General features: G+C 35.8%; 2 protein-coding genes and 2 long non-coding RNA genes across 4 annotated transcripts; 3 read left to right on the forward strand and 1 right to left on the reverse strand.

Annotated features, from left to right (window-relative positions):
* Positions 1–405: 405 nt before the first annotated feature.
* On the forward strand, positions 406–3,571 carry LOC119078734. The gene is made up of 4 exons (XM_037186416.1): positions 406–677; positions 1,214–1,334; positions 1,745–3,150; positions 3,208–3,571. The coding sequence occupies exons 1-4, from the start codon at positions 565–567 to the stop codon at positions 3,491–3,493; spliced, it is 1,926 nt and encodes a 641-aa protein (XP_037042311.1). The 5' UTR covers positions 406–564; the 3' UTR covers positions 3,494–3,571.
* Positions 1,063–24,261, reverse strand: LOC119078801. Its single transcript, XR_005088059.1, has 4 exons — positions 24,145–24,261; positions 10,575–10,585; positions 7,458–7,466; positions 1,063–1,074 (listed from the first exon to the last, which is right to left on the reverse strand). It is a non-coding gene; the product is annotated as an uncharacterized LOC119078801 (long non-coding RNA).
* On the forward strand, positions 5,947–8,558 carry LOC119078802. Its single transcript, XR_005088060.1, has 3 exons — positions 5,947–5,960; positions 8,114–8,116; positions 8,367–8,558. It is a non-coding gene; the product is annotated as an uncharacterized LOC119078802 (long non-coding RNA).
* LOC119078754 (odorant receptor 94b-like) lies at positions 22,479–23,987 on the forward strand. Its single transcript, XM_037186459.1, has 4 exons — positions 22,479–23,262; positions 23,326–23,425; positions 23,610–23,873; positions 23,933–23,987. Exons 1-4 carry the CDS (start codon positions 22,520–22,522, stop codon positions 23,978–23,980), a joined length of 1,155 nt encoding a protein of 384 aa, XP_037042354.1. The 5' UTR covers positions 22,479–22,519; the 3' UTR covers positions 23,981–23,987.
* Positions 24,262–25,999: the final 1,738 nt, after the last annotated feature.

The following is a 25,999-nucleotide window of genomic DNA, read 5'->3' on the forward strand; positions in this document are numbered from 1 at the left end:
ACTAGCGTAATCGAGCTAATCAAGTCAAATCAACTAGATAACCTGTATGCAGTAGCGTTTAAATTGTGGAGGCCTTTAAACCGATGAATTGTTGAGTAAATGTTGATAAAGATTAATGAACCCTCACTTCATAAGTATCAGGAAGTGCTCTTAATGCGTCTTAATGACGTGACGATTAAATTAATTTCCATTAAATTAATCAATATTACGAAAGATGGATGCATCAGCAAAAAGAAGCCTAAAATTGTTAGCTAAACCTTTCATTGTAAGCCATTCAAAGTGTCGTATCAACTTGATTTTATCAACAGATTAATACCTTATCAATAATAATGCCCATCGACAATTCGATTATATTTCATCTACGAAAATGATATGGTAATTTGCACCATTAGCTTGAAAATCCCCATCAGTCATAATAAACCTATGCAGTCGGAAGCGGCTGTCTGCATTTATACCAGCAAAAAAAAAAATCGGAAAATGTGATTAAGTGCTCAATTAAAAGAATTTTCCTTTTGTTTTAACTTCAAAGTTTTCTCGTTCATAAAATCAATATTGGAAGAAGGCATGTCTATCCGCTCGAGAATCCTTACCGTCAAGTGGTTGTTAGCTATCGTCGTAATTTTGCACATTACATCTGGTAAAACTAATCTAGAAATGAGTAGAAAGTATACCTATGGGTACGATAACATTTTGGTTTTTCTTGTTTGTGAAGAATGATTGGTGGTTTGGATTGAATTTGAAAAATGTGAAAATGTGGAAATGCTTAAAAAAAATTGTGAAAAGTTAGGGAAATCTAGGAAAATTGGGAAAATTCAAAATGAAAATTCACAAGGACTGAACAAAAGGAGATTTAAATTTGTCTCGTTCACGAATTATTTTTATTAGAGCGCGTTGAAATTTGTTTTTCAATTAATTTTTTCATCCATTGATTCACCCAAAATTTAAATTCAGAAGCGCACCTACGCCGTGGATTACGAGTTTTATCATATTACAATTGTCATACAATCTAAAAATGATTAATTTTTATTACCGTTCACACTGCTTGCTCCTACTGTAAATCAGCAAAAATCAGAGCTTTTATCGGTCGAAGCTTTATATTTTTACTGTGCGATATGTTCGTTCATTGCTTATCACTAATATTGTTCCTTATCACAGACATTGTATCACAGTTTTCCTTCAACCAGCTGTTTGTGATGTTTATTTTGAATTTCAGTGAAAGCTTGAGTGACGATGAACAAGACGTAGAAACTATTCGATGTCAATTGAAAAGTATGTGTGAAGCATACTGTTTTCAACAAAACAAATCTTCAGCCGTAGATGGAAACACACTAAATGTAAGACAGTTTTTCTGAAAATCATTCAGAAAATTTACGATCATAAATCAAGATCCTGTGTGCATATCATGGCGCTCAAAAAAGAAAGTTCTAGTACAAATCACAAATGATCGTCTTATCGGATAATATAATACATGGCATGGGTTCAGAGACATTTTTTGGGAAAACATTTTTCTAAGTTTTTCCACATTTTCCCGAGTTTTCCCAGAAATATTTTTTTGGAAAAATTAACGAAAATATTTGAAAATCGATGAAAATACGGAATAATGTTTCTACAAAAACAGTCCCTGCAAAGGTTTCAATGTCCGGTCTTAGGTATGATATGCACAAAAGCTCTGGGTCTATCAATTCTTTTCTCAAACCAAAATTCAACAACAAGGCAGTAAACTCTTAAAATTCCTTTATTTTAGGATACTAGGTGCGCTACAAGCGGATACCACATGACTTTCGTCTTCTCAAATGTGACAACTCTACGTCCAGGATGGTTTGTCCACAATGCCCTCATAACAAGAATAACAATTCGAGATGTTGGCTCTATCACTGACATTGAACCAGGCGCATTTGAGGACTGCACATTTAGGTACGTGTGGAGTTTGGAACTAAGAGGAACTGCAATCATATATCTTAAGAAAGGAGCACTAGCTGGACTAAATAATCTGAAATCCCTATCATTGTATGCGAACAATGAAATGATGGGAATTGAAGAGAACGCTCTGTTGGGATTGTACCAGCTGGAGGAATTCACAATGGAAGAACAGAAATTGCTTTCCGATCTCACCAATATTACCGAGACCATCGAATGGAAATATCTACAGTCGTTGAACTTGAGTAAAAACAGTTTTGGCTTAACAATACTAGCGCCAATATTTGAGGGATGTGCAAGGGTAAGAAACTTGATTCTATCAAATTCGGAAATTGAAGTAATTGGAGCAAATGCCTTTGAACCAATGGAACATACGATTGAAATTCTTGATCTCAGCAACAATCAACTTAAACATCTACCAAACGGTCTGCTAGGAAATATGATCCGACCAAACGTTAAGCTGTATTTGTCCAGAAATTTATGGGATTGCTCGTGCGTTGCTAAGGAATTGCAAGAGTATGCAATCAATCGCCCCTACTTGATAGTTGATTCTCCGCTCATTTGTGAAACGCCTTTGTCAGAAAACGGGAACTGCATGGAAAATGTTTCGATTGAATGTTACAGCACTCCATATCCATATGAACCGACAACGGATTCGTTGGCACCCGATAAAAATCTGAATTATTTAAGTTGCTCCGATCAAAGCGGACCAAATCAACCAAGCATTGCCGTTGAAACGGAGTTTCAATTCTTTAAAATTAAACAGGAAGGAGACGACAAAATTGTAGTCGAAACGAATTATCCGGATTCAAGTTTGGCTCTCGTGTACGTAAACGATCATGACTATCATGCTAAATGCCAGTACAATCTGAAGCGAATAATGGAATTCGATTCCATGAATCCAAAGGCCGGCTATTTATTCTGTTTGATGAAAAAATCATCGACTGCCACATCACCCCGCAATTGTCTGCCATTTCATTTCGAAACGAAATTTGTTTGGGGTCGTGATCGTATCTTGGTCACTCTGGTATGCTCATTTGCTTTGGCCATTGTCATTGGTGTAATAATTGGCTGTTTATTCATATGCCGCTATCGACGTGTGTCAAGAGCAGTCTCACGACAAGATTCCAGATATTCGAAAGGTCGAAAGGTCATCGATGAATTTAACGCCTGGTCAGCCTATCAGCACAGAAAGTTTTTCATGCATCCCGAATATACTAGCAACAAATTGAGGTAGTCCTAGTCTGTTCCAAAAGAAACCGTTTATAATTAACGAGTCTATTCCATTAGGCGAAGTGTTTCGGAAAATAGTTTGGATAGCCAGAAGACTTACTTGACCCCATCACCGGTTTTTGACGTGATGCAACGCAGAAGCAGGAACTCGGAAATTCGAAATATCGTTGACTACAGCATGACGAATTATATCGATAAACTTCCGTATGACATAGGACCACCACCACCATTGCCACCATGCAACAACAAGAACGGCCGAAAGGAAAGTATTTATGCTACAATTATGGATCCGCCTTTCGATGGTGAGTACGTTCCGTACGTTTATCTTAAGCGCAAATATTAGTGGAAATGTAAACGACGAACAGATAAAAATTAGCCAAAAAATTACTTTAATCCAAGAAATAAACTATTTTGAAATTGAAAAAGCGGTTTGGGGTCTTTTTGCACCTTAAGAACAAGGTTAGACTTCTCATCAGGAAATTACGAAATAGATTGAAATAGATTCGATGGAGCAAGAGGTTTGATTCTTACGGTTTTTTGGCGAAAAATACAAAGATGACCAAAAATCCAATTTTCTTCGTTACTTGGTAAGCTATTGTTCGATAAAGTTCGATACAAAAGTCATTTCCAAGAAATTCAAGCGACCAGATTTCAGTGAGAAGAAGAATAAGAAGATTTCAGTAGAGCAAATTGTTTTTTTCATCCTAACATGTAACATTCATTGTAAAACTTTGTTATGTAAATGACTATTGCTCACTACACTATATGGATGGAATTCAGCATTCAACAATGCTTGTCGAGCATTCAACCGGGCTGCACTGGCTGTCGATGTGTCGATCCCACATTACTATTTCCACGCTTTAAACAGGAGGTAATGCAACTGCCAGACCAAGTCTTTGGTGATTTGATAGAAATGTGATACGAAACTGTGATATTATGTTGTGTAAATATTTTAAAAGAATTGATGATAGGACTTTGTCTTGGATTGTAGAAGTGAGGAGTGAAAAGGGAAATGGAGAACTTTTCTGATTGATTGACGAAACGAAGTTGAGGACTGAGGTAAATTTAAGACTTTGAATTGAACTAAATTGAACTATATTGACCAGACGTGAAGTCAGAATTAACTGTTGATGTGATGTGTACGACAAGGAAACGGAACTGAATTGATGGACTGAATGTAAAATTAATGTTAAACTGTGATTGGTCGGCTTTGTTAAGTAGACATAAAAACTAAGAAAAAAATAAATAAATAAATACGTCAAGTCATCTGTTAATGACATCAGCTACAAAATAAACGAGTAGTTCAGGATAATTCTCCCTTATATAGTGAAATGGAATACAAAAACATAGCTAACGCCGACCCGTACGAAACACCTATTCGTATCAAAAGCCTTTAATGTGAAACTCTTCATTTCTGTTACTTCATTTTCTTCTCTGCTGAAAAACTATTCTCCCTTTAAAATCACTTACATTATCCACTCTTTGCCTTGTTATCATATACAATTAAATTGCCGGAGGCAATATAGACAGCCCCGTACGAAGACAAATTTCATAAATTCCTATTTAAACAGCTATATACCGCTATATTTAACTATATTTCACTATAAATAAACATTTCACAGATAAATATATGCTATTATATAGCTCTATATGCCTGTATATAGCTCAATATAGCTGTATATAGGTATATATAGATGTCCGTGTATGGAATCCCTGAAACCCCACACACATAACAAATTATTTCCATGTTAACAGAAACTCTCTAAGTATCATTTTTCCCAAGATATTTCTATTTTACTAAAATCCAATATGGCCGCCGGCAGCCATTTTGTTAGGAGACCGGAAATAGTACCGACGCTTTACATTCGTTAATACCTTTCAAACAAAAAAAAATTCATGAAATTCGGTCAAAATTTACTCGAGATATTGTCAAAGTACACCACGTTCACTGTACTTTCGAGTAGCCAGATAAGAGCTCACTCCAAGAGACCTAGCTCACGCTCCGGAGAACATAATTTCATTCCCTGATTGGTACGGTCAATACCTATATATCAATACCCCTAACAGACGAAATATGTTCAAATGTGGCCGACCTACAAGCAAAAACTGCTTGCCGCCCTGTGCCTGTTCCACACCAAGGGGTCTAACTCACGAGTCGGTCATCCGATTTCCATAAACTTTTTTTTTTGTCGATCGGTATTGTAAATACCTTTTATTTGACGTATCACTTTCAAGTTTTACGTTTAAATGTCCGGAGATATCTTCGAAAAACCGTAAAGCACTTATTGGGCCACAGCTCGGGAGGGGTCGATCCAAAATCACTCATCTTCGAACTTAGCCTGTCTTTTGACATTACCAAACGGGAAAAAAAAGAATTTTCAAAATCGGATGCGTTTTACTCAAGTTATCGTGCAGACAGACAGACGGACAGATGGACAGACGGACATTTTTTTTTCGCGGATTTGGCATCTCTAGACAACCACAATAGGTTTCCCCTTACTCAGGGAGTCCAATTCGACGTGTTACAAACGTATGCGTAAACCTATAAGACCCCAGTACTTCGTACGGGTCTAAAAAATGAAGTAAGGGACTCTGCATCAAATTCTTGAAAATATTTAAATCAAATGAAGTAATAGTTTTGATAAGTGTCGTCAAATTGTGAGCAATAGTCATTTACATAACAAAGTTTTACAATGGATGTTACAAGTTAAATCCGTCGAAAGTTCATTAAATTCGATGAAAAGAGCAATTTGCTCTACTTAAATCTGCACTTGCAGAATTTTGAGAACCGACACATTTTCTGTTTCATGGTTACTCGTTTTTACTGGTTTTTTGTGAATTTATGGAAAAATCAGAAACTAAAGTAAAACACAGAAACAGAAAATGTGTTGGTTTCGGTTGGTTTTCAAAATTCCATGTGTGTTGTTGCTCGTAGTTGCTGTAGTTGGTTGAAATTGACTTTTGTATCAAGCATTGTTATAGATCAATTCTGCTAATAGATTCACTGAAAATCGACAGAGGTTGTTTTTTGTCCGTGATTTACTGCCGCTAAGGAATTACATGGGCCCATTGGATAGATACTGTCCAGGAGATACGGGTCAAGCACAAATATCTTACATGTCCTGAACTGTTGCTTGAAAATAACAGAAAGATATTGTTCTTGTCCCGGATCTCCTGGATAGTAAGTACCCATCCAATACTATCCAATGAACATGTAGTTCCTGTCTATAGACGGCAGTAAATCACGCTGTAAATCACGCAGTAAATCACTAGCCAATAAACAAATATTAAAATTCTACGACTGCGGTTTTAGACTATTGGGGCCGACGGTTGTATGAACATATAAAGAAACTGTCGCCAAAAAAAGCCTGGTCCACTTTCCAAAGAATCCCTCTTTACATTTAATTGAATCTTTTATATGAAAAACACGTCCTTGGTACGGACAATTTGGATGAATAAGTAAATCTGTTGGCAAGAGAACAATGATTGCTTTCCCATGCACCATTTGAATATGTAAGGCTAAAGGAAAAATATTTACTTTTAATTTGCGAATGTATAAGAAATATAGTACAACCAGCTGGGAAAACCCAACAAAACAACCAAATTTACTCAAATAAATTTATGCTAAATTCAATAAATGTTTTCATAACATTTCTGCAACATCAACAATAATTTCAGAACCTTTGCTATGGAGTTGCAATTTGCAATGTTTATTCAATTAAAAATTTTGTTTTTCTTTTTCGGCATTATAGAAAATATTTGTTTGAAAATATTATTGTTGTTCGCTTTCTAATATTTTTGATAAAACACGAGTCAAGCAAGAAAAAATCGAGATGCCAAAGATGAAAGAAACATTTTTTTCCTTCGTCTTTTTTTTGTTTATCCCTAAATCCTATTAAAAGTTGAATCTTTCAATGCATTTTCGACAATTTCAATTATCACCCAAACTGTTTAGCTGTTGAAATCTTTACAAAATCACTGACAAAATGTACACACACAGACAGAACAACAACACAGAAATCTGATTCACATTCCCTTTTTTTTGTTAAAGAAACAATTTGCGATTTGCGACTGCCACAATAGACATGTCCTTTTGACAAAGCATTTAACGAAAGAAAAAAATGGAAATATTTTAATTTGGAACACATTTAAGCGATTGGACTCTGGAGAGTATTTAATACTTGCAAAGGAGAAAGGTAGAATTATGAACTTAAAACAGCCGACGAGACTCGTATATATGACTAATCTCTGCGCACAGAGCAAATATAAAATGAGTGCATACCACCCACGTTTTCAGATAATTAGACTACCTGCTTCTTTACCGGATTCGATTAAATTTTAGAATTTGGTTACAGATCTTTATTTGAGAATTCGATACACTGAAAATGGTCGTAAGAGCTTGAGATGATTTTTAGATTGAAGCAGGTACATTCGTTGGGGAAAGATAAGACAATGTGAACAGGCCAATTAAATTAAATTTGTGGTTAGAGTATCTAGTATCTATAAGATCAGACCCAACTGGCCATACTTGGGCACCCGGGTATCGCCCGATGTGCTTTTGCAATTTCATAACATAAACGTTTGAAGCTTAAATCAAACGCATCGCTGTCGTTTTCACGATATTCTCACATCAAACTCTGATGATCAGAGTGAATAGAAATTTATTTTTCGATTCATTTGTTCATCCACTGATTCACGCAAAATGCAAATTCTGCAGCGCACTCACGGCGTGAATACAAAAATTGTTTTTGTTAAGATAATAGCACGTGCTGACCGAGGACTCGCATTGAATTATTGAGTTGTTGGTTCGTAGGTTCAACCGCAAGACTATGATTCTGTTAATCAGATTTGTCCACAATAACATAATCTGATTGAATCGGTTCAGTGTTAGGAGCGATATCACTCGTTCTATCCTTTGTACTAAGTGTTCTATGTTTTGTGCATTATTTGCATTGTCATTCAGTCAGTTAGACGAAAAGCTCGTTGACTGTCTTTAAAAAGTTCAATTGTTATCCGTTTCTACCATCTCTTTGTTCTTTTTATCAACATAAACCAAGTTGATGGAGAAGCAGACACTCAAAGAGTTTTGACCTCTCACTGACGACAAGCATATTAAATTGTCGTAAAATTCGTCCAATCTAGTACTTCTTTTGATGTAATCAATTTTAAGGGATTTATGTAAACTCTCTTACATAAAATTTTGTGTTAACATTCAGTTAAGTCAGAGAGATGCTAATATGACGACTGGGTCGTTTCGACGGATAGAGGGACAGGGAATATGTCGATTGACAGTTGGGTTTTTCAGAAAGAATTCAATACATTTTCTCTCAACCAATTTCAAAATCATTCGACATATTCCCTCTATCTGTCGAAACGACCCAGTCGTCATATTAGCATCTCTCTGAGTTAAGTATGTAGATCCACTGGGCCATTTCATTCTCACTCTCTTTTCCATAAGTAAGGTGAAAAGTTGAAAAGATTTCTTTTCGTGTGAATTTTGTAGGGCGGTCGCGAAAGTATTATCGGTGTAAAAATTAATGTGTAAAAAATGAATGTCAAATCGATGAAAAGGGTAAAACGTAACAACTGGAGTATTTAAATTTCATCTTATGATCATAGAACAGTGTCGTACACCGTTTTGGAACGCTTCCAAAATGATTTGTGTGTCATAATGTTGCAACAAAAAATCATTAAATATTTTTACATTTACGAAATCCTACACTTAACCACCAATTTCGAGAACCACTAACATCCTGTTAATTTCTAAGTGGCTTCATCCATATAATACGATAAACTAAAAATAAATCCCGTACACAATTTTTGATACAATATATTCTCCCATTCCTCTCGGAAGGTAGTAAATATTAATGTGCAATATGGTATCTGTTCATCCGTAATCCTCCAGAACATATGTAACCTGTCATCGATTCAATGACACTACGACGACGGAGGGAAAAAACTTATCTTGAACCGAAAAGGAAAGAATAATAATAATAATGATGAAGTCGACTTTCGTTGCCTGGAAAGCATTTTTTCGAGTGAAAAAAAGGCGTTGAAAATTTATGAACTGGGATTAGGTTTTATTTTGCTATAAATTTTGATAGAAAAACTCATTTATATCTGCTCTAACACCAGTCTTTGTTTCGTTATTATTATTTAATGTGGGCAAACATATGGAATGTGTTTGAGAAAACAAAGTAATGAAGTCCCGGACTTTTTCTTTATTTTTATTTTAAATATTTCGTTAAGCTAAGCTTGTCGTTATTACATAATTAAATTCTCAATCAGAGGCGTTGTTGCTTCAGAGATTAAATGAATATGAATACTGGATTTTTGATGTGATTTGTACAAACTTTAGTCACACATTGGCCTGCCTTAGTCGGGCTGACTAATAGTGACTATGTTTTTTTTGTATTTGAATGAGGTTACTTTAGCGTTGGCGTTCTCACCGATACCATTTCAAGCGATTGTGAAGTCTAGTCTTGTATCCACTCAATTTTGAGAGATTTAAAATTATTCTCTTCCCTTACTTCTTTCTAAACATTAAGGTCGTGTTTAGTGCCTTGTGACAAAAACGTTCAAATTTTTAGAAATGTCCAAATGGAATTCATAAAGACAATGAATTATATCCACTGCTGACTGAAGTGCTTCCACGTCGATCAACACTTCTCCCAGTTTATTTTTTCTGTTTGTCTACGGTATGTCCTTCCGATGGACGTCGCATTGGCCGTTTCGTAGGCTAAGAGTACTGTCAAAATAAAGATTCAGTTTTCAGATACACTCAACCCTTTTAGAAAACCTGCATTCATACTGGAAGAGTGCAGGAAACATTTATACTAATAGGTAAGGACCTACAGACTGCATCTAGGTCAATTACAGTTTACAATAAAGTTCTGAACTCGATGTAACTCGTACGTGAAAACAAGAGGTGTTCTCAGTGAACCAAATTATTTTAAAAGTCGCGAGTAGATAATAACGATTATGTCATGTCATGGTCATCTGTTTTCAACATCTTTGACGAAAAGAAACACTGACCTCTGATTAATTTGGTTTATCTGTCTAGAACGATAATCTCGAGCTTATCCCTCTAGGGAGTTTTTGTTTATCTCGATATATCTATTCTCGACAGATAAAATATGATATGCACCTATTGCCAGACTGTTATTTTGACGTGTAGGCATTATGACCCACGCCTTCGGCTAGGGCAATAATGTCCTACACGTCAAAATACCAATCTTGGCAACAGGTGCATAATATATATTAAATGGCAAAATGTGTAATAATTCTGATGAAGTAACAGATTTGAAGGTGTAACTTACATCAAAGAAGTAACAGACTCGACCATTATTTCGGTGATTGCCGTCTGCGTAATAAGGCTCGGAAGAGGTCAGGTTGTACCTGTTATATTTCAGGTTGACCTGAACCTGATCTTGACCTGAATTGGATTTTTGCATTTCAGGTTTGACCTGAACCTGACCTGAATTAAATCAGACTTCCTCACTTCATGTTCAGGTCAGGTCAAACCTGACCTGTTCCGAGCCTTACTGCGTAATCCTTCGGCTCTTCACTCTGCTCTACTAGTATATGACTAAACTATTACTTTGATTTCCTTTTTATAGCTTAACTGACTATAAAACGTAGTACCATGCAATTCACATTCATAGATAGGTGTTCCAACATATTTATAAATTTACAAAAATCAGAAGAAAGACCGTGAATACACTGAATTACAGTATGGGTTATATATATGGCTGATGGAAGATCAACAAACATTTATTGGTGGCAATAAAATGATAATACATTTATTTGGGTCCATTAGATGGTTTTATTGGCCTCACGTTTTTAAGGTGCTTCATAAAAAAAATATTTTTTTATTTTAGCAACAAGAAAAAAAATCTGTTGATCTGAAACGCGCGTACAAATAAAACGTTTTGTTATCAACACTATAAAAAAAGCAGAAAGAAGATATAAATGTCGTCGTTCCTTGTAAACAGCAAAATGATGATTTAGGGAAAATGATGATGTTTGATTTGGTATTCAAGGTATTTATGCATACAGTTTTCATTGCTATGATGGCTATTGTACACACATCCAGATAACATCAAAAATTTTACGAGCTTCCCATATCCAAATGCTTTCAATTTCGTATAATGTTTTGTTGGATGAAGTCATTCACGATCATGTTTTTATTGAGCCTATAAATCACAAACTACAAGAAAAAGGAAAAATAATTGAAAAGAATCGTCACGCTATACATAGTATGGAGAACATCTTTAAATTAGTAATAACAGTAGTCTATAAAACCTAAACAAAACCCCAGAAAAAAGAAGGACAATATGACCATTAACAGTAAAAACTGGCATTGCTCAAAAGTATTCCAATTTGCCCATTAAAAATTTCTGTTTCTCTCTTCTTGTCTGAACAATCGAACCATTGATAGAAATGAAAATGGTCTGGAATCACGGGGTGTTTCTATTTGAAAAGATTTTCCATCACCAATCCATATATAAAGTGACGATATCACCAATATGGGGTATGTCAGATGTATGGAGTTCGTCTGAAAATGTGAAGAAGACACAGCAAGAATTTTTTTTTGTTGTTCAACATGTTCAACAGAGTTAAGCAATTTTTTTTGGTGATTCAGGACGATGTGTTGAGGATAATAAAAAAATGTTTTAAGCAAACGAAGAAGGAAGAAAAAATGACGAAAATCCATGTATGTTCAGTTCAGTCGTGAATGTGATTTACGATTGCATATATGGAATAGGTTGAGGCAATAAAACGATAAAAAGTTATACTGCAGTTGTAATGGCAACATATTATGCTTTAGAAACGTATAAAATGCGTGTAAACATGTCATAAATTCTTGTTCACTAGGACAATGGACAAAATTGTTATATGTGACATATTGACGAATTATTTACGGCGATTTTGTTTAAACAAATGGATGAAAACAATAGGTAGCTGTTTTTGCCCAGAAATTCCTCAATGGGATGTATCACATGATGCACCAATCTGATTTATTCAGAGTTTTTAACTTTTTTGTTGTTGCTGTTGCACGAATGCAAGCACATTGCTGTGAACGATAATGAATATTTAAGAGTTTCTAAAACAAAAATTGACTTGGGATGGAAACATTTTCTCGTCGTGCTACACAGTCCAGTACAAAAGATTATTTATAGACCTTTTGAAATAAAGAAAATTCGTGTAGCGTTCATGGAAATGATTGCAAGTAAATTGTATATTAAGATTAATATTTGTGTCTGGAAACCAAGTGTTTTCACTTTAGCAACTAAACAACTGTGTCATCTGTCTTATTCCCTAACTATTGAAACGATGTTCGGCAACTTGCACAAAATATACGTTTATGTATAAAAGCCTATTAGTGGAGGGACACTTGGTTTCTAGCCATCCTAAATTATTAGCGAAAATGTTTTTATGGGATTATTTTGAGTATTAGTGGTCAGAAAACCGGACTATTTTTGGGAAAACATTTTCCGATATTTTTTCTTATTTTCCCTCATTTTCCAAATTTCCACAAAAGTGGATTTTCAAAAACAGGCCCTCTAAAACAGTCGATCGACGTCAATGAAATTTAGATATGAATTTGCATCTGCTGTTTTTCAGCTGATCAGGGGCTATTTAGTTGAATTAATTTGCAGAAATTCGCCAAAATTCGTCGAAATTCGCCGAAATTCTCCCAAATTAAAAAATTCAAATTTTGAAAATTTTCTTCCAAATTTATGTTTTTTGAAATATTTTGCTAGTTTTGTGATATAGCATAACAAAAATATGCAAGAATCTACCAAATTCACAAATATATGTAAAATTCACAAAATTAGGACATTTTTCATCGTTTTTCCAAAAAAAAAAGCCATCATGGCTTCCCGGTTAAAAATAGATTTCTAGAATGTCTTGGCCAAAAATATGTAACTAAGTTCTACGATTCTTTGAAATTTCTTAAAATCATGTATAAATTCACAAAAAATCGAGAAAATTCGTCAAAATTCGCCAAAATTCGTCAAAATTCGCCAAAATTCGTCAAATTCTCCAAATTCGCCAAAATTCGCTGAAAATTCAACTAAATAGCCCCTGCAGCTGATCCATAGCTTTCTGCAAAGCACCTAGCAGGGTAATAGAAAAAAATAAAGTAGTACTTTAATCGAAGTATGCGACTATTTCCATACCTTTTTAGCCCCGTACGAAGTACGAAGGGGCTTATAGGATTACGATGCCGTGTGTAATTGATGGAATTCGAAGCAGACGGTAAGGGCAAAGTGTTTGCCTATGTTCATAGATGACGAATCCGCAATAAAAATTTGGGCTGTCTGTCCGTCTGTCCGTCTGTCCGTCACGTCGATATCTTGAGTAAATCAAATCCGATTTCAAATTTTTTTTTCCCTGAAAGATAGTCAAATTAGTGAGGCTAAGTTCGAAGATGGGCATATTCGGGTCAACCCTTCGTGAGTTAGGGCCACCTAAGTGATTTAAGGTCTTTTGGTGATATTTATGGCAAAATAAACGATGGAAATGTAAATGACAAGGGAAATTGTAGGTATTGTCAATACCAATCCATGAAAATAAAGTTTTTTAAAATCGGGTGAGTGGACCGTGAGTTAGGGCCTTAGAAGTGAAAAGCTACTAGGGCACTATGTGTATTTTACATAGAACTCAAGTAAATTTCATTCGTTTTTCGTAATTTTTGTGTCATTTGGAAGGTAATCAAAAGCCGAATAGAATGTTGTTGAAAAAAAAAAATTGGGTCCTCGGACTAAGGCCGCTACTAGGGCCCTATGCGTATTTTACATACAACTCGAGTAAATTTCATCCGTTTTTCGTAATTTTTGTTTCATTTGAAAGATAATCGAACACCGAATAGGATGTTGTTGAAAAAAAAATAAATTTGGGTCCTTGGACTAAGGCCGCTACTAGGGCACTATGTGTATTTTACATATAACTCGAGCAAATTTCATCCGTTTTTCGTAATTTTTGTTTCATTTGGAAGGTAATCAAAGGCCGAATAGAATGTTGTTGAAAAAAAAATTAAATTTGGGTCCTTGGACTAAGGCCGCTACTAGGGCCCTATGTGTATTTTACATATAACTCGAGCAAATTTCATCCGTTTTCCGTATTTTTTGTTTCATTTGGAAGGTAATCAAAGGCCGAATAGAATGTTGTTGAAAAAAAATTAAATTTGGGTCCTCGGACTAAGGCCGCTACTAGGGCCCTATGTGTATTTTACATATAACTCGAGCAAATTTCATCCGTTTTCCGTATTTTTTGTTTCATTTGGAAGGTAATCAAAGGCCGAATAGAATGTAGTTGAAAAAAAAAATACAAAAAATTGGATCCTCGGACTGAGGCCGATACTAGGCCCTATGTGTATTTATACTCAATAAATTAAAATTTTAGGGCTATTTGAAATTTTTGTTTTATTTGAAAGGAACGTCGTACGGGGCTTCGTAATTGCGCTATGCGCAATTTCTAAGATGTACACATTACATAATAATTTTACTTTAACTACTTTAACCGGCGCATAGGCTTACGGTCAAAGTAGGGTGACAGACGCACTAGGGTCACGTACGCAATAGATATAAGGGTTTGTACGGGGCTCAGTCGCAGCAAACGCTCCGACTGTTCTGATGGCTCGTTTTCATAATGTCATTGCAAAATTACCATTAGGGCTGCTAATGGTATTATTGGTATCAAAAAACTACTCTATTTGACGTGTAAAATTCTCTATTACCCTGCTATGCTGGTGCTTTGGTTTCTTCCAAGGCCATTCAAAATGTCAATCGTCATCCACATAGAAGCCAACACAACCTCACTTTGAAGTTTTAACAAACGAATTTGTTTAGGTTGCGGTTATGTTTGCTGTGGATGACGGTCGGTTGTTTTCGGCCTGCCAAAATTCGTATTTACCGTACGATGGAAGAAACCTACACCATAGAGGTAGACTACCTAGAGGAATTGTGACCCGAAATTCATTGAAAAATCATATCGCACACACCACTACATCCAAAAACGTCAACTTTGCTTCTTCCTTTTTTTATTACAATAATTGTCTTGTTCCATTTATATATACATTCATTCATGTTGTCATTTATTATTCGTTCATAACACGTGTATGATTAGAAGGGGCCGTGCTTGTTCTTTAATGTTTTTAACCGAATGCAACACTGCAACTCACCTGCAGAGCGAGGCTATTAATACTAAACCGAGTCAAAAAAACAAACAAACAGAGCAAACAGCTCTTCCCTTACCCAACTTGATCACGTGAAGTGAAAAATAGTGAAGCAAAGACGCTGTTTCGACCTAACAAACAAATGCACAGGCGATGAAAAATCTGAACTTTTAAAAAATTTGCTGCGAGTAATTGGTGACACCGGTGCTGAAGTTTCCTCGCTAACGTTTGATGGTACTGGTAGTAACATTGGTATGGTTAAACTTCTCGGTGCAAATTTTGATCCCTCAAATTTCAAACCCTATTTTGAGAATCCATATACAAACCAACGAATACACGTATTCCTTGATGCATGCCATATGGTTGAGCTACTTCGAAACAATTGGGCATCAAAAGGAATATTTTATGATGAAAATGACCGGGAAATTATATGGGAATATAATAGAAATGCTTGAACGTCTACAAAGTGAAAAACGGTTATCGCTGGGTACGAAGCTGACAAGGCAGCACATCAAGTTTCATAACAATAAAATGAAAGTCAGCCTCTTTAAAATTACAATTTGATGTTGAAATATAGCGAATTTAAAAATGTTTTTGCAACTATTCTTGCAGATATTTATATCATTTAAACATATGATTTTTCATTTTAATTTGTCGGTTTGTTCTATTGAGACGGCCCTTTGTCCATACATAAAAACAAAAATGTTTATACGTCTTTACAAGTATTCGTTGCATGAGTGATCATTCTAACCTAAATTTTATTGACGTTTCCCGTACAATAGGTAAACAGCTAGTTCTCATTCTAATGTCTACGTCACAAGCATAGATGTACACAAGTGAATCGATCGATGGAATCCTGCCATTGACATCATACGAGAGGTCTACTAAATTGATGTTAATAATTTCTGCAAGTCGAATAGTTGCAATGTTGCAGGATAAATTGAGTTTAACTGTTGAACTTTCTCTATGACACTGCTTCTCTTAGTCGAACTTGTGGTGACCCATCATCATAGTAACTCATTCAATCATTCCAAATCTAAGTCGCCTGAGACTTTACTTTATATACAATGTTTGCTCATGAATAAAATCAGTATATCCACGGCCTTGGCCGGATACACATCTATGGAGTTTCATTTATAGATCTTGTATTAGTTGACTGTAGACATTCTATATGGTCGAGATTAACTCCCATAAACTACTAACCATATGATCGACTTTTTCGACTTTGTAAGTTTCGATAAACTTCAACAGCATTGCAACAAACTTGAAAAAACCCTCTACACTGTACTGTTTTGCAAATAGTTTCTAATTTCTAATTGTGCAACATCGTAAGTGAACCTATATCGAGTCATGGCTGCGACCTATAGATTCGCCTTGGACAATCCTCAGTTGCAGCAGACAGATCTGGCCGAAATACGGAAAATATCGAGTGGCAAATGGTTTGGGGCAATAAACGGACATGGCACCGGCAATTCGGCATATTTGAAATATACGCTCTTCAACGTGAGCGATGTGGTGCAAGTCTTGTTCGTCAACTTCTGCCATTCCAAATCCGTCGATATAGACATTTTCATGGTTCAGACGGAGGAAATCCTCAATCAATGGAATTTACGGATCGTTTGGACTTTGCAGGATGGTGAGCACAAGGGTCCGACCACAGTCCTGCCGCTGGTTCATTTCGTTAATGAATCATTTGTATTCCTCAAACGAACGGTCATAACGGATATGGATGGAGTTGCCGTATTCTACAATTTCATGTTGCCAGAGCTCATAAGTTCAGTACCGATTCTGGCTGACAAATTGAGGAACATTGAACGTGCTGTGGCCAATGTTCGTCGTGACGTCGATCATCTCAAAGATTTCGCCATAAGCCAAGTCATGATTGACAGATTACGGAATATGTACTACAGAATCACTGGTGCAATGGTGCAATACAATGCAAGTGGCAAAATCACACAGACCGTAATGGATTTAATCAATCTGATGCATGCACGTAATGGTGTTATCGATATGGATGCTCTGGAAGCGAATGCCAGATCGATGATTGAATTTATCGACATTTTGTTGGAAAATTTAAACGAAACAGGCCGCACCATTTCATACGGTTCGACAGGATTGGATCCACATTTTCATCAGATACTGCAGACCTATCGATATTGATTTTCCCAACATCCCGATATGCCATATGAGGCTTTGCTCTTTTCATTCGACTACGAATTGTCCATCATAGCAAAAAGGAAGAAGAATAGACCTGCGACGGCAAATCATTATCTGCTGCATCGGTTGATGGATGGCTGCACGTACTATGAGGACTTCACTTTTTGGTGTGGAAGTACCACGAAAGTGGTTAACTACCCAAGTATGAATATAAATTCATTTGTTAAAGATTTACAGAAATGCTTAACAAAATAATTCTAATAATTAAACAAGGCTAGACGCTTCATCGAAACATCGGAACGCAATAACCACCTGGCTCCGGACAAAGTTATATCGGATTATGAGAACTTATGCGCTGCAGTGTTGAGGATCTCCACGAAACACATTGTCCATCGGACTCAACGAGCTATGGAATTCTGTGAATTTCACAATCTAATCAGTGATGAAAAACCAGCTGTTGGCAGTCCAGTGAAATATACCAAATGTAGTCTTATAGATCATCTTCAAGGCCGTTTGAAATGCCATCCACTTTAAGAAATGCCATCCATGTTTAAAAAAATCTCATACAAATGATTGAATTAACGAAACTTAAGTGATGTTATGTCTGAAAGTACAGTATCTTGAAGATGATCTATATATAAGTGTTAGAATTTAAACTAATATCAACGATATCCCTCCACATTGATGACAATTCAAGAAAAAAATCGGAAATTGTCAGTACGAGCCGGAGGCAAGTTAGCTAACTTTTCGTGCGCATAAAACAACCACTTATGGATGTGTTATGGAAGAAGCTTTTTGTTCGGAGTCTGATCTCATTTTACTGTGCGGATATCAATTTGACGAAATTAATGCAATTCCTAACAAAACATACGTGTTACTGCCAGCAACAATGTACAGATGGCACCGGCTCGCTCATCATAACTGATCGTATAACTGATCGTATAACTGCGTACATAACCTAATTTCGTGGAATTCAGAATTTTGTAGCTTTCATCAACTTCATTATACAACTGCAATAAGTCGTTTGTATGATGACCGCTTGATTGCTCACTCAATTCCCCTGGCTTCACCCTCATTAACAAGACACAAATACCGAATGTCCCATCCCCGAGACGCATCGTCTGCCGCACCTCAAAGAAACTAAATCAACGCACAACAAACAGATCATTAGGATCTTCCCTTACCCCCAGGATTCACGTTAAGTGATGACAAAAGAAAACAGACGGATTAACCATTTAGAAACGTGTTAGGAAGCCTGACCGAGATGGTTCGGTAAGTCTGAGACCATTACTTTGTATCGCTTGAAAATTAAAACTACACAAATGAAAGTCAATGAATTCGTATAGGGCAATACGGGACACAATTTTTGTTTTATCACTGAAACATACCGCATAATAAATGAATTAATTGAAACTCATTTCATGTAAATAATTTACCACATACTCATCATAAAAATGATTGTTAGTCGCAACAATCAACGAAAATAAAAATTTAATCTAACCTACGACACGATACCCGTTGTGTCCAATCCAGAAAGGGGTCGGTTGTTGATTTTTTTAAATTTAATATATTGAGTTCGAGACTTGCATTCATCCTAATTCGAAATTGTTACAATCAAAGAGAAAAAGTCCAAATGTTACATCGAATTTACACTCCCTCATCCTCGTCCGATAAAATTTGTTTTTAATTGTAGTGCAAGCATCCTTGTTGAACTTCAATGAATATGTATTGATTAGATTAGAGTACATAAATTCTGACCAAGGGATATTATTCATCATGAGTGTCTTGTTTGGAAAACACCATTATTGACATGCGGGTCCATTAAAATATATGATTTCTATGTTTTTGGATGTTTGTCGATATGGGCCCTGCTATATTATAAAACTATCGTGGTCCATACCGCATGTATGAGTAGACACATACCCCAAGAATGATTTTGAACATTTCACATGTTTTACCAGTTGAAGGAAACAACAACAAAGAAAGTTATGTGCATCACTCTGTTGATATTATTTCGTAAATTAATAAATGGACATTGTGCTGTGTTGTAACACAAACAAACCAAAAATGATTCTTTACTTTAAAATTAATGATCCCTTAGAAAATGTATAATGCCCAAAATAATTTAAGTGTTTTTGTTACGGAGCGAGAGAAAAAAAAATGCAGCCAACAACCACACCAAGTTATTAATAAACTCTATCGGACTCGGAGCACTTTGACGACACTTTGAATAGAAAAATATGTGCGTTTGTTAATGGACATACGGGTATGCGGCCAATGAAATTGCTTTTTAATTTAGTGTAACAATTTTTCTTTTCTTTCATTGTTATACATACCCACTTCACTATGTGTTTCTCATGAAATGTTAACGTCATTACGGGTGACAAAATTTTGTGGTTATTGTTTCGAGTCATTTCTTCATCTTTGTGAGCTAAGTTTAACACTTCACAGGTGGTCACGGAAAGTATATATCACCAGTATAACTGTCGAATCTGTTACTTCGTTGAATCAAAGCATTTTCGGCAGTGATAAATAATCTTTTACTGCAATAGTTTTTAACAATACATTTTGTTTGGATTTAGGGGTCATCCAGAGCTCTTGCTTCTTTTTTCCGTTTCTGTCGATAACAGCTGAAGTTACGGTACTTAATAGTATGTCTGTGATAAAATCAATCCGTTCAACGCACTTCAAGCAAAAGTGGTACTCTAAATAGGGTACTGAAACTTGACAGTGCTTCATACAAAATTTTACACTGTAAAAAGAGTGGGGATAAAATTTTATACAAAATAGTACTCTATTTGGCAGCTGTCATTAATAGCTCTTTTGTTTGAAGTGCGTTGAGCCTGTGACATATTACCGGGCTCAGGGCAGACGGATTTTAATATCGTCGGGATATTAATTGAAATTTTCGTAGTTTTTAAAAACGTAGTGACTATTCGCAGGTGCCAATAGCCAAATTATTATTAAAGATGCTATTGGCAGGCGCCAATTTTATTGTTTTAAAAATTCCGTTCGTGTAAAATCATTTTATGGAATCGAGTGTGAAGTACTTTATTAGGCTCTAGATGTGGACTTGATGATGTCATAAATAACCATGACACACAAGGGTGTTATCTCAGTTCGTGAACCCAAGCACGCGGCTTGACGCTTGATGCTAAGTTGCTAGTTGTTAGGATATCTTTCAAGCAGATACATTGCACTCCGTATCTGTAGAAGAATCAAAACTTTCATTTGTCTACATATACGTATGTGCAAAGCCCGCTTTGCTATGTTCGCTTTGTGGTAGCTTTACCATAGAACTGGCCACGAGTGAGGAAGTTTGGTGTTGAGTTGAAATTACATTTCAACTATGATTCGCTAGACTTTTTCGTGAGCAAATCGGTATAGTTTTCGATAGAGCACTGTATTGAGTACCTCTGTCACCATGACCTGATGAGAAATGGTATTTTTGAACTGCATATCAAACATGACAAAAAGCATAATTGTTATACAAACACAGAGCATAGCGCACAATACAGCATTCTGTATTTAATGTTATTCGGTCCGCTTTAAATAGATCAATGCAATTAGCGCTGCTAGCAAACAAGAACACCACTTTAATTAGATTGATGATTAATTCCGTCAAAATTTTAATGTGTCGCGTGTGAGTTCAAAACAATAAGCAAAATGAAAAAACCATCAAGTCATCTGTCTAATTATCACCAATTAAATTGTAATAAACACCCAAAAAAACCATCCAGATTAATTAGATCATTAGGAGAATGGGAACATGTTATACCGATAAAAGGCATTTAAACGAAAAGGCATTTCATTCGTGAAAGACGTCGATTTTGTATATTATGCATCTCCTCCTTCTATTTTTCCCCGTCTCTATACACGCTACATTACACCGAAATTAATCGCCTGTTTTACACTCAACACAAACCAACATGCAGACATATGTTTGACATGTTTACGATTAGCTTTTTTATGTTTCACGAGAGTTTCGATTTATACGTCGGAGAGAGTGTGATAATATGTTCCCTGCTAAATTTATTGAAATGATAAGTTATGAGAAATCATGCGATCTGATCCCTTACTTCCTTACTTAGTTCATTTGTTACATTGGTACGAAGTACAAGGTCTTACTGCGTTCGACTTTGTACCATTGAGAACTTAATTTTAGAGTCCGTGAACCCTAACTTTCGATCCCGTGATCGGATTTTGACAGTTTTTTCGTTCTCAGTAAATAACACTTTCAACCCTGTTATTGGTGGCATAGTGTCCAAAGAACCTTGACCAGACCTTAAAATAGAATTTTCCTTTTTCTTGTCAATTTGTCATCTATGGACTATACCAAAAAAAGGTTTCCCCTTACTCAGGGAGTCGAATTCGACTTGCTGCAAACGGAGGCGGAAACTCATAAGACCCCAGTGCTTCGTATATGGGTCTAAAACCATCGATGACCCCGACCAAGGTATAGATATAGTGTGAAGGTAATGCCATTCAGACGCGGCCTAGCACATAAGCTCGATGCTAATAACACCTTTTTAACTTGTGTCTCACAAAATATTTTCGATATCTCAAAACAGATAAAGCGAGTTTCTAGTCCATTTTTTTGTTTTTAGCGAAGGAAGGAGATGGCGTCTGTATCGAACTTTCTTACCACCGCACATCTGATTATCTGGTTATATATGACATTAGCTACTAAATTTACCTTGACCCTGACCTGACGTAAGACATAAAATTGAAATAATTTCGAATAACGGTTTTCCAGTTATAGTGGAAATTTAATAAAAGAATTATTGATCAAAAGCTTCATACAGTAAGTGCTTTGACAGTTGACACACGAGTCTTGTAATTCAAATTTTATTTGAATATCAAAGGACGAAAGAATAGTGGATGTATTACACCGCATTTTGTCATATCACAATACTTTTTTTTCCATGAACTGAATTTCAGCCACGTCAGATGCAGTGCATTGTCGCCACGTTAGTTCAGTGTTGATTCTACTTCCAAGGATTACAGATTCAGGATTACGGTTTAAGAATGCATTCCATTCAAATTCATGAAATTATTTCACGGACAACTTTTGTCCTTTGTCGCCTTGGCATTTGGTATCGTGGAGATAAACCTACAGTCAAGGATTTGAGGAAAAAAGTATTCTTCTCCATTTACTACTCTTTTTTCGTAATATCAGTTTCCGTTGGAGTAATTAAAAGTGAAAACCCCGACCAGCGGATATTCTTAGCTGATATAGCAATCGGAGCTGTAGTTGTGGTCGTGAAATTTTGGATGTTAGTTTGGAAACAAAACGAAATTCTCACTTTGCTGAACCGAGTTTGCGTTTTTTCGATTCGATACGATGACGACTACAACCGCTTCAACTACAGACTTACAGGATTCATGAAATTTGTGTTTGTATTCGCAATTATTACGATGGTTGCTGGTTCCTTAGTGTCTGTAGGTTTATCGGTAATTGGAAGTGATAAAACCTTATTTCTGGAGATTGGATTCCCTTTGGATTATAAAAACAGTGATATTGCCTTCTGTATGGCAACAGTTTTTCTCTTCACTGAAGTTTTTCTGTCATTAATCGCTCTCTTCTTCTCCATAATGATTTGGTATTTGCTTTTCAATTGTTCCCTGAGATATGAAGTGCTCGGAAGTGAATTGAAGGATATGGGACGAACTAGCGAAAAACGAGACGCAAAGGTTACGGAAAGGCAAATGCACAATAACTTTTTCGAAGACCTTAAGACATCGATTGACGCTCACCTACATCTAAGAGAGTGTGTGCCTGTGCTGCACTGTAATCCGTTGCGAGGCGTTTAAGTTTGGATTTTATTTCTCAGATTAACTAAAGAAGTCGAGTCCTTCTTGGCAGACCTGTTTCTCCTTCAGTTTGCAACTAGTGGTCTATGTATTTGCGGGTCGGTTTATTGCCTGGCATTTGTAAGTTCTGAGGCGCTCTTATTGAATTGAATTCACGCAACGCACTTCAAGCATGAGTGGCACTGTAAAAAAATCGAAACATTTTTCATACAAAATAGTACTCTATTTGGCAGCTGTCACTCGAAGCACTTTTGCTTGAAGCGCGTTGATTCACGCTCGTTATTATTCGTTCATTTCTTTGTAGAATGTGGGCGGCAGTCTACTGACAAGTATCCTATATCTATTTGTGTTTTTTTACCACGTTGCCGAGCTGATTATGATCACGTACTTTGGCAACGAGATTATGCTGTCAAGCAATCGTCTCTCGTACAGCTTATTTGAATCGAACTGGTACAACCAGCCTCACTCAACCAAAAAATGTGTTATCATTTTCGGTGAATATTTGAAACAACCCCAAGCGATGATGATTGGCAAATTGTATCCGCTAACTTTGGAGACATTTACAAGGGTTCGTTTGAGATACATTTTATTGGTCTGTATAATTTTGAGTGGTAGCTTCTGTTTCAGATTTTGAATTCGGCTTACAGCATGTTCAACATTTTGAAAAGTTTTTAGTAATGAAGGAAGGTCGGCAGATTAAGTAGCATCACAGTATTTGTTAATCACGCACTTCAATGTTTCAATGAATAAAATTATTGTTGTTAAAGATATGTAATAATACTTATTTTCATGCCACCGATTCGAAAATCCTTATTTTGTCCACTATGAAGCGTGACGACTGGTCAAAAGACATTTCTAGAGAGAAAAGTGCAGCACTTTATTTCCTGTGGGCATAAAATAGAACTTTTCTCATTCAACTGTCACTTTGTTTATGTTTCGAAAATGGTATGGAGGTATTCCTCTGAAAAACAGAAGACCGAAATCGGACGCATTTTACTTTGTTAAAGTAGTCGCCAAAAGTAGTCGCCAAAATATTATCGATGGACAACCCTGCAATTACTTAAGGTTACAGTCAAAAACACGGAAAATTACAGCCAAAATGGTTTTTGGCGGTAACTTTTGGCTTTTTGGCGGTAAAGTTACAGCCAAAAACAGTTTTTAGAAAATATCTTACCTATATAGAGACGATAAAATTGGTTTTTGGCAGTAACTCTTGGTTTTTGGCAGTAAAGTTACAGCCAAAAATAGTTTTTGTAAAATATCTTCTCTATATAGGAACGATGAAATTGGTTTTTGGCTGTAATATTTAGTTTTTGGCGGTAACTTTTAGTTTTTGGCGGTAACTTTTAGTTTTTGACGGTAACTTTACTTTTTTGGCGGTAACTTTGGCTTTTTGGCGGTAAAGTTACAGCCAAAAATAGTTTTTGTAAAATATCATCTCTATATAGGAACGATGAAATTGGTTTTTGGCTGTAATATTTAGTTTTTGGCGGTAACTTTTAGTTTTTGGCGGTAACTTTTAGTTTTTGGCGGTAACTTTACTTTTTTGGCGGTAACTTTGGCTTTTTGGCGGTAAAGTTACAGCCAAAAACAGTTTTTAGAAATCGATAATAATATTTCTGTGGATAAAATTTATAAAAAAGGAGATACAAAAATGTGATATGGAGATATCAAACTCTAAAATGGAGATAAGTTCCATAGAAAATTGAAGATAATAAAATGAGTTTTGCATGTAAGTAATGTAACTAGATAAGGAAATAATAAGTGTATGGAATGGAGATAAAACAAATTAAAAATTTGAGATAATAATTTCAGAAAAGAAGATCACATCAGATATTGAAAATTTAAAATCGGAGACCTCAAATGACGATAAAAATAAATAAAAACTGAGATAAAGAATTTAGAAAAGGAGATGGTTTTTTATAAGTTTTATCCACAGAAATATTATTATCGATTTCTAAAAACTGTTTTTGGCTGTAACTTTACCGCCAAAAAGCCAAAGTTATCGCCAAAAAGCCAAACTTACCGCCAAAAAGCCAAAGTTACCCCCAAAAAAGTAAAGTTACCGCCAAAAACTAAAAGTTACCGCCAAAAACAAAAAGTTACCGCCAAAAACCAATTTCATCGTTCCTATATAGAGAAGATATTTTACAAAAACTATTTTTTGGCTGTAACTTTACCGCCAAAACAGCAAAGTTACTGCCAAAAACCAAGAGTTACTGCCAAAAACCAATTTTATCGTCTCTATATAGGGAAGATATTTTCTAAAAACTGTTTTTGGCTGTAACTTTACCGCCAAAAAGCCAAAAGTTACCGCCAAAAACCATTTTGGCTGTAATTTTCCGTGTTTTTGACTGTAACCTTAAGTAATTGCAGGGTTGTCCATCGATAATTTTTTGGCGACTACTTTTGGCGACTACTTTAACAAGGTCGCATTTTCTATTGGAATTTTTAGACCCGTACGAAGTACTGTGGTCTTATAGGTTTACGCATACGTTTGTAACACGTCGATTGGACTCCCTGAGTAAGGGGAAACCTATTGTGGTTGTCCATAGATGCCAAATCAGCGAAATAAAAATTGTCCGTCTGTCCGTCTGTGGGTTCTCTAACTTGAGTAAAACGCATCCGATTTTAAAAATTCTTCTTTTCCTCGTTTGGTAATGTGAAAATACAGGCTAAGTTCGAAGATGCAGG

This window comes from Bradysia coprophila, unplaced genomic scaffold (assembly GCF_014529535.1).
Source record: "Bradysia coprophila strain Holo2 unplaced genomic scaffold, BU_Bcop_v1 contig_297, whole genome shotgun sequence".
NCBI classification, from domain to species: Eukaryota; Metazoa; Arthropoda; class Insecta; order Diptera; family Sciaridae; genus Bradysia; species Bradysia coprophila.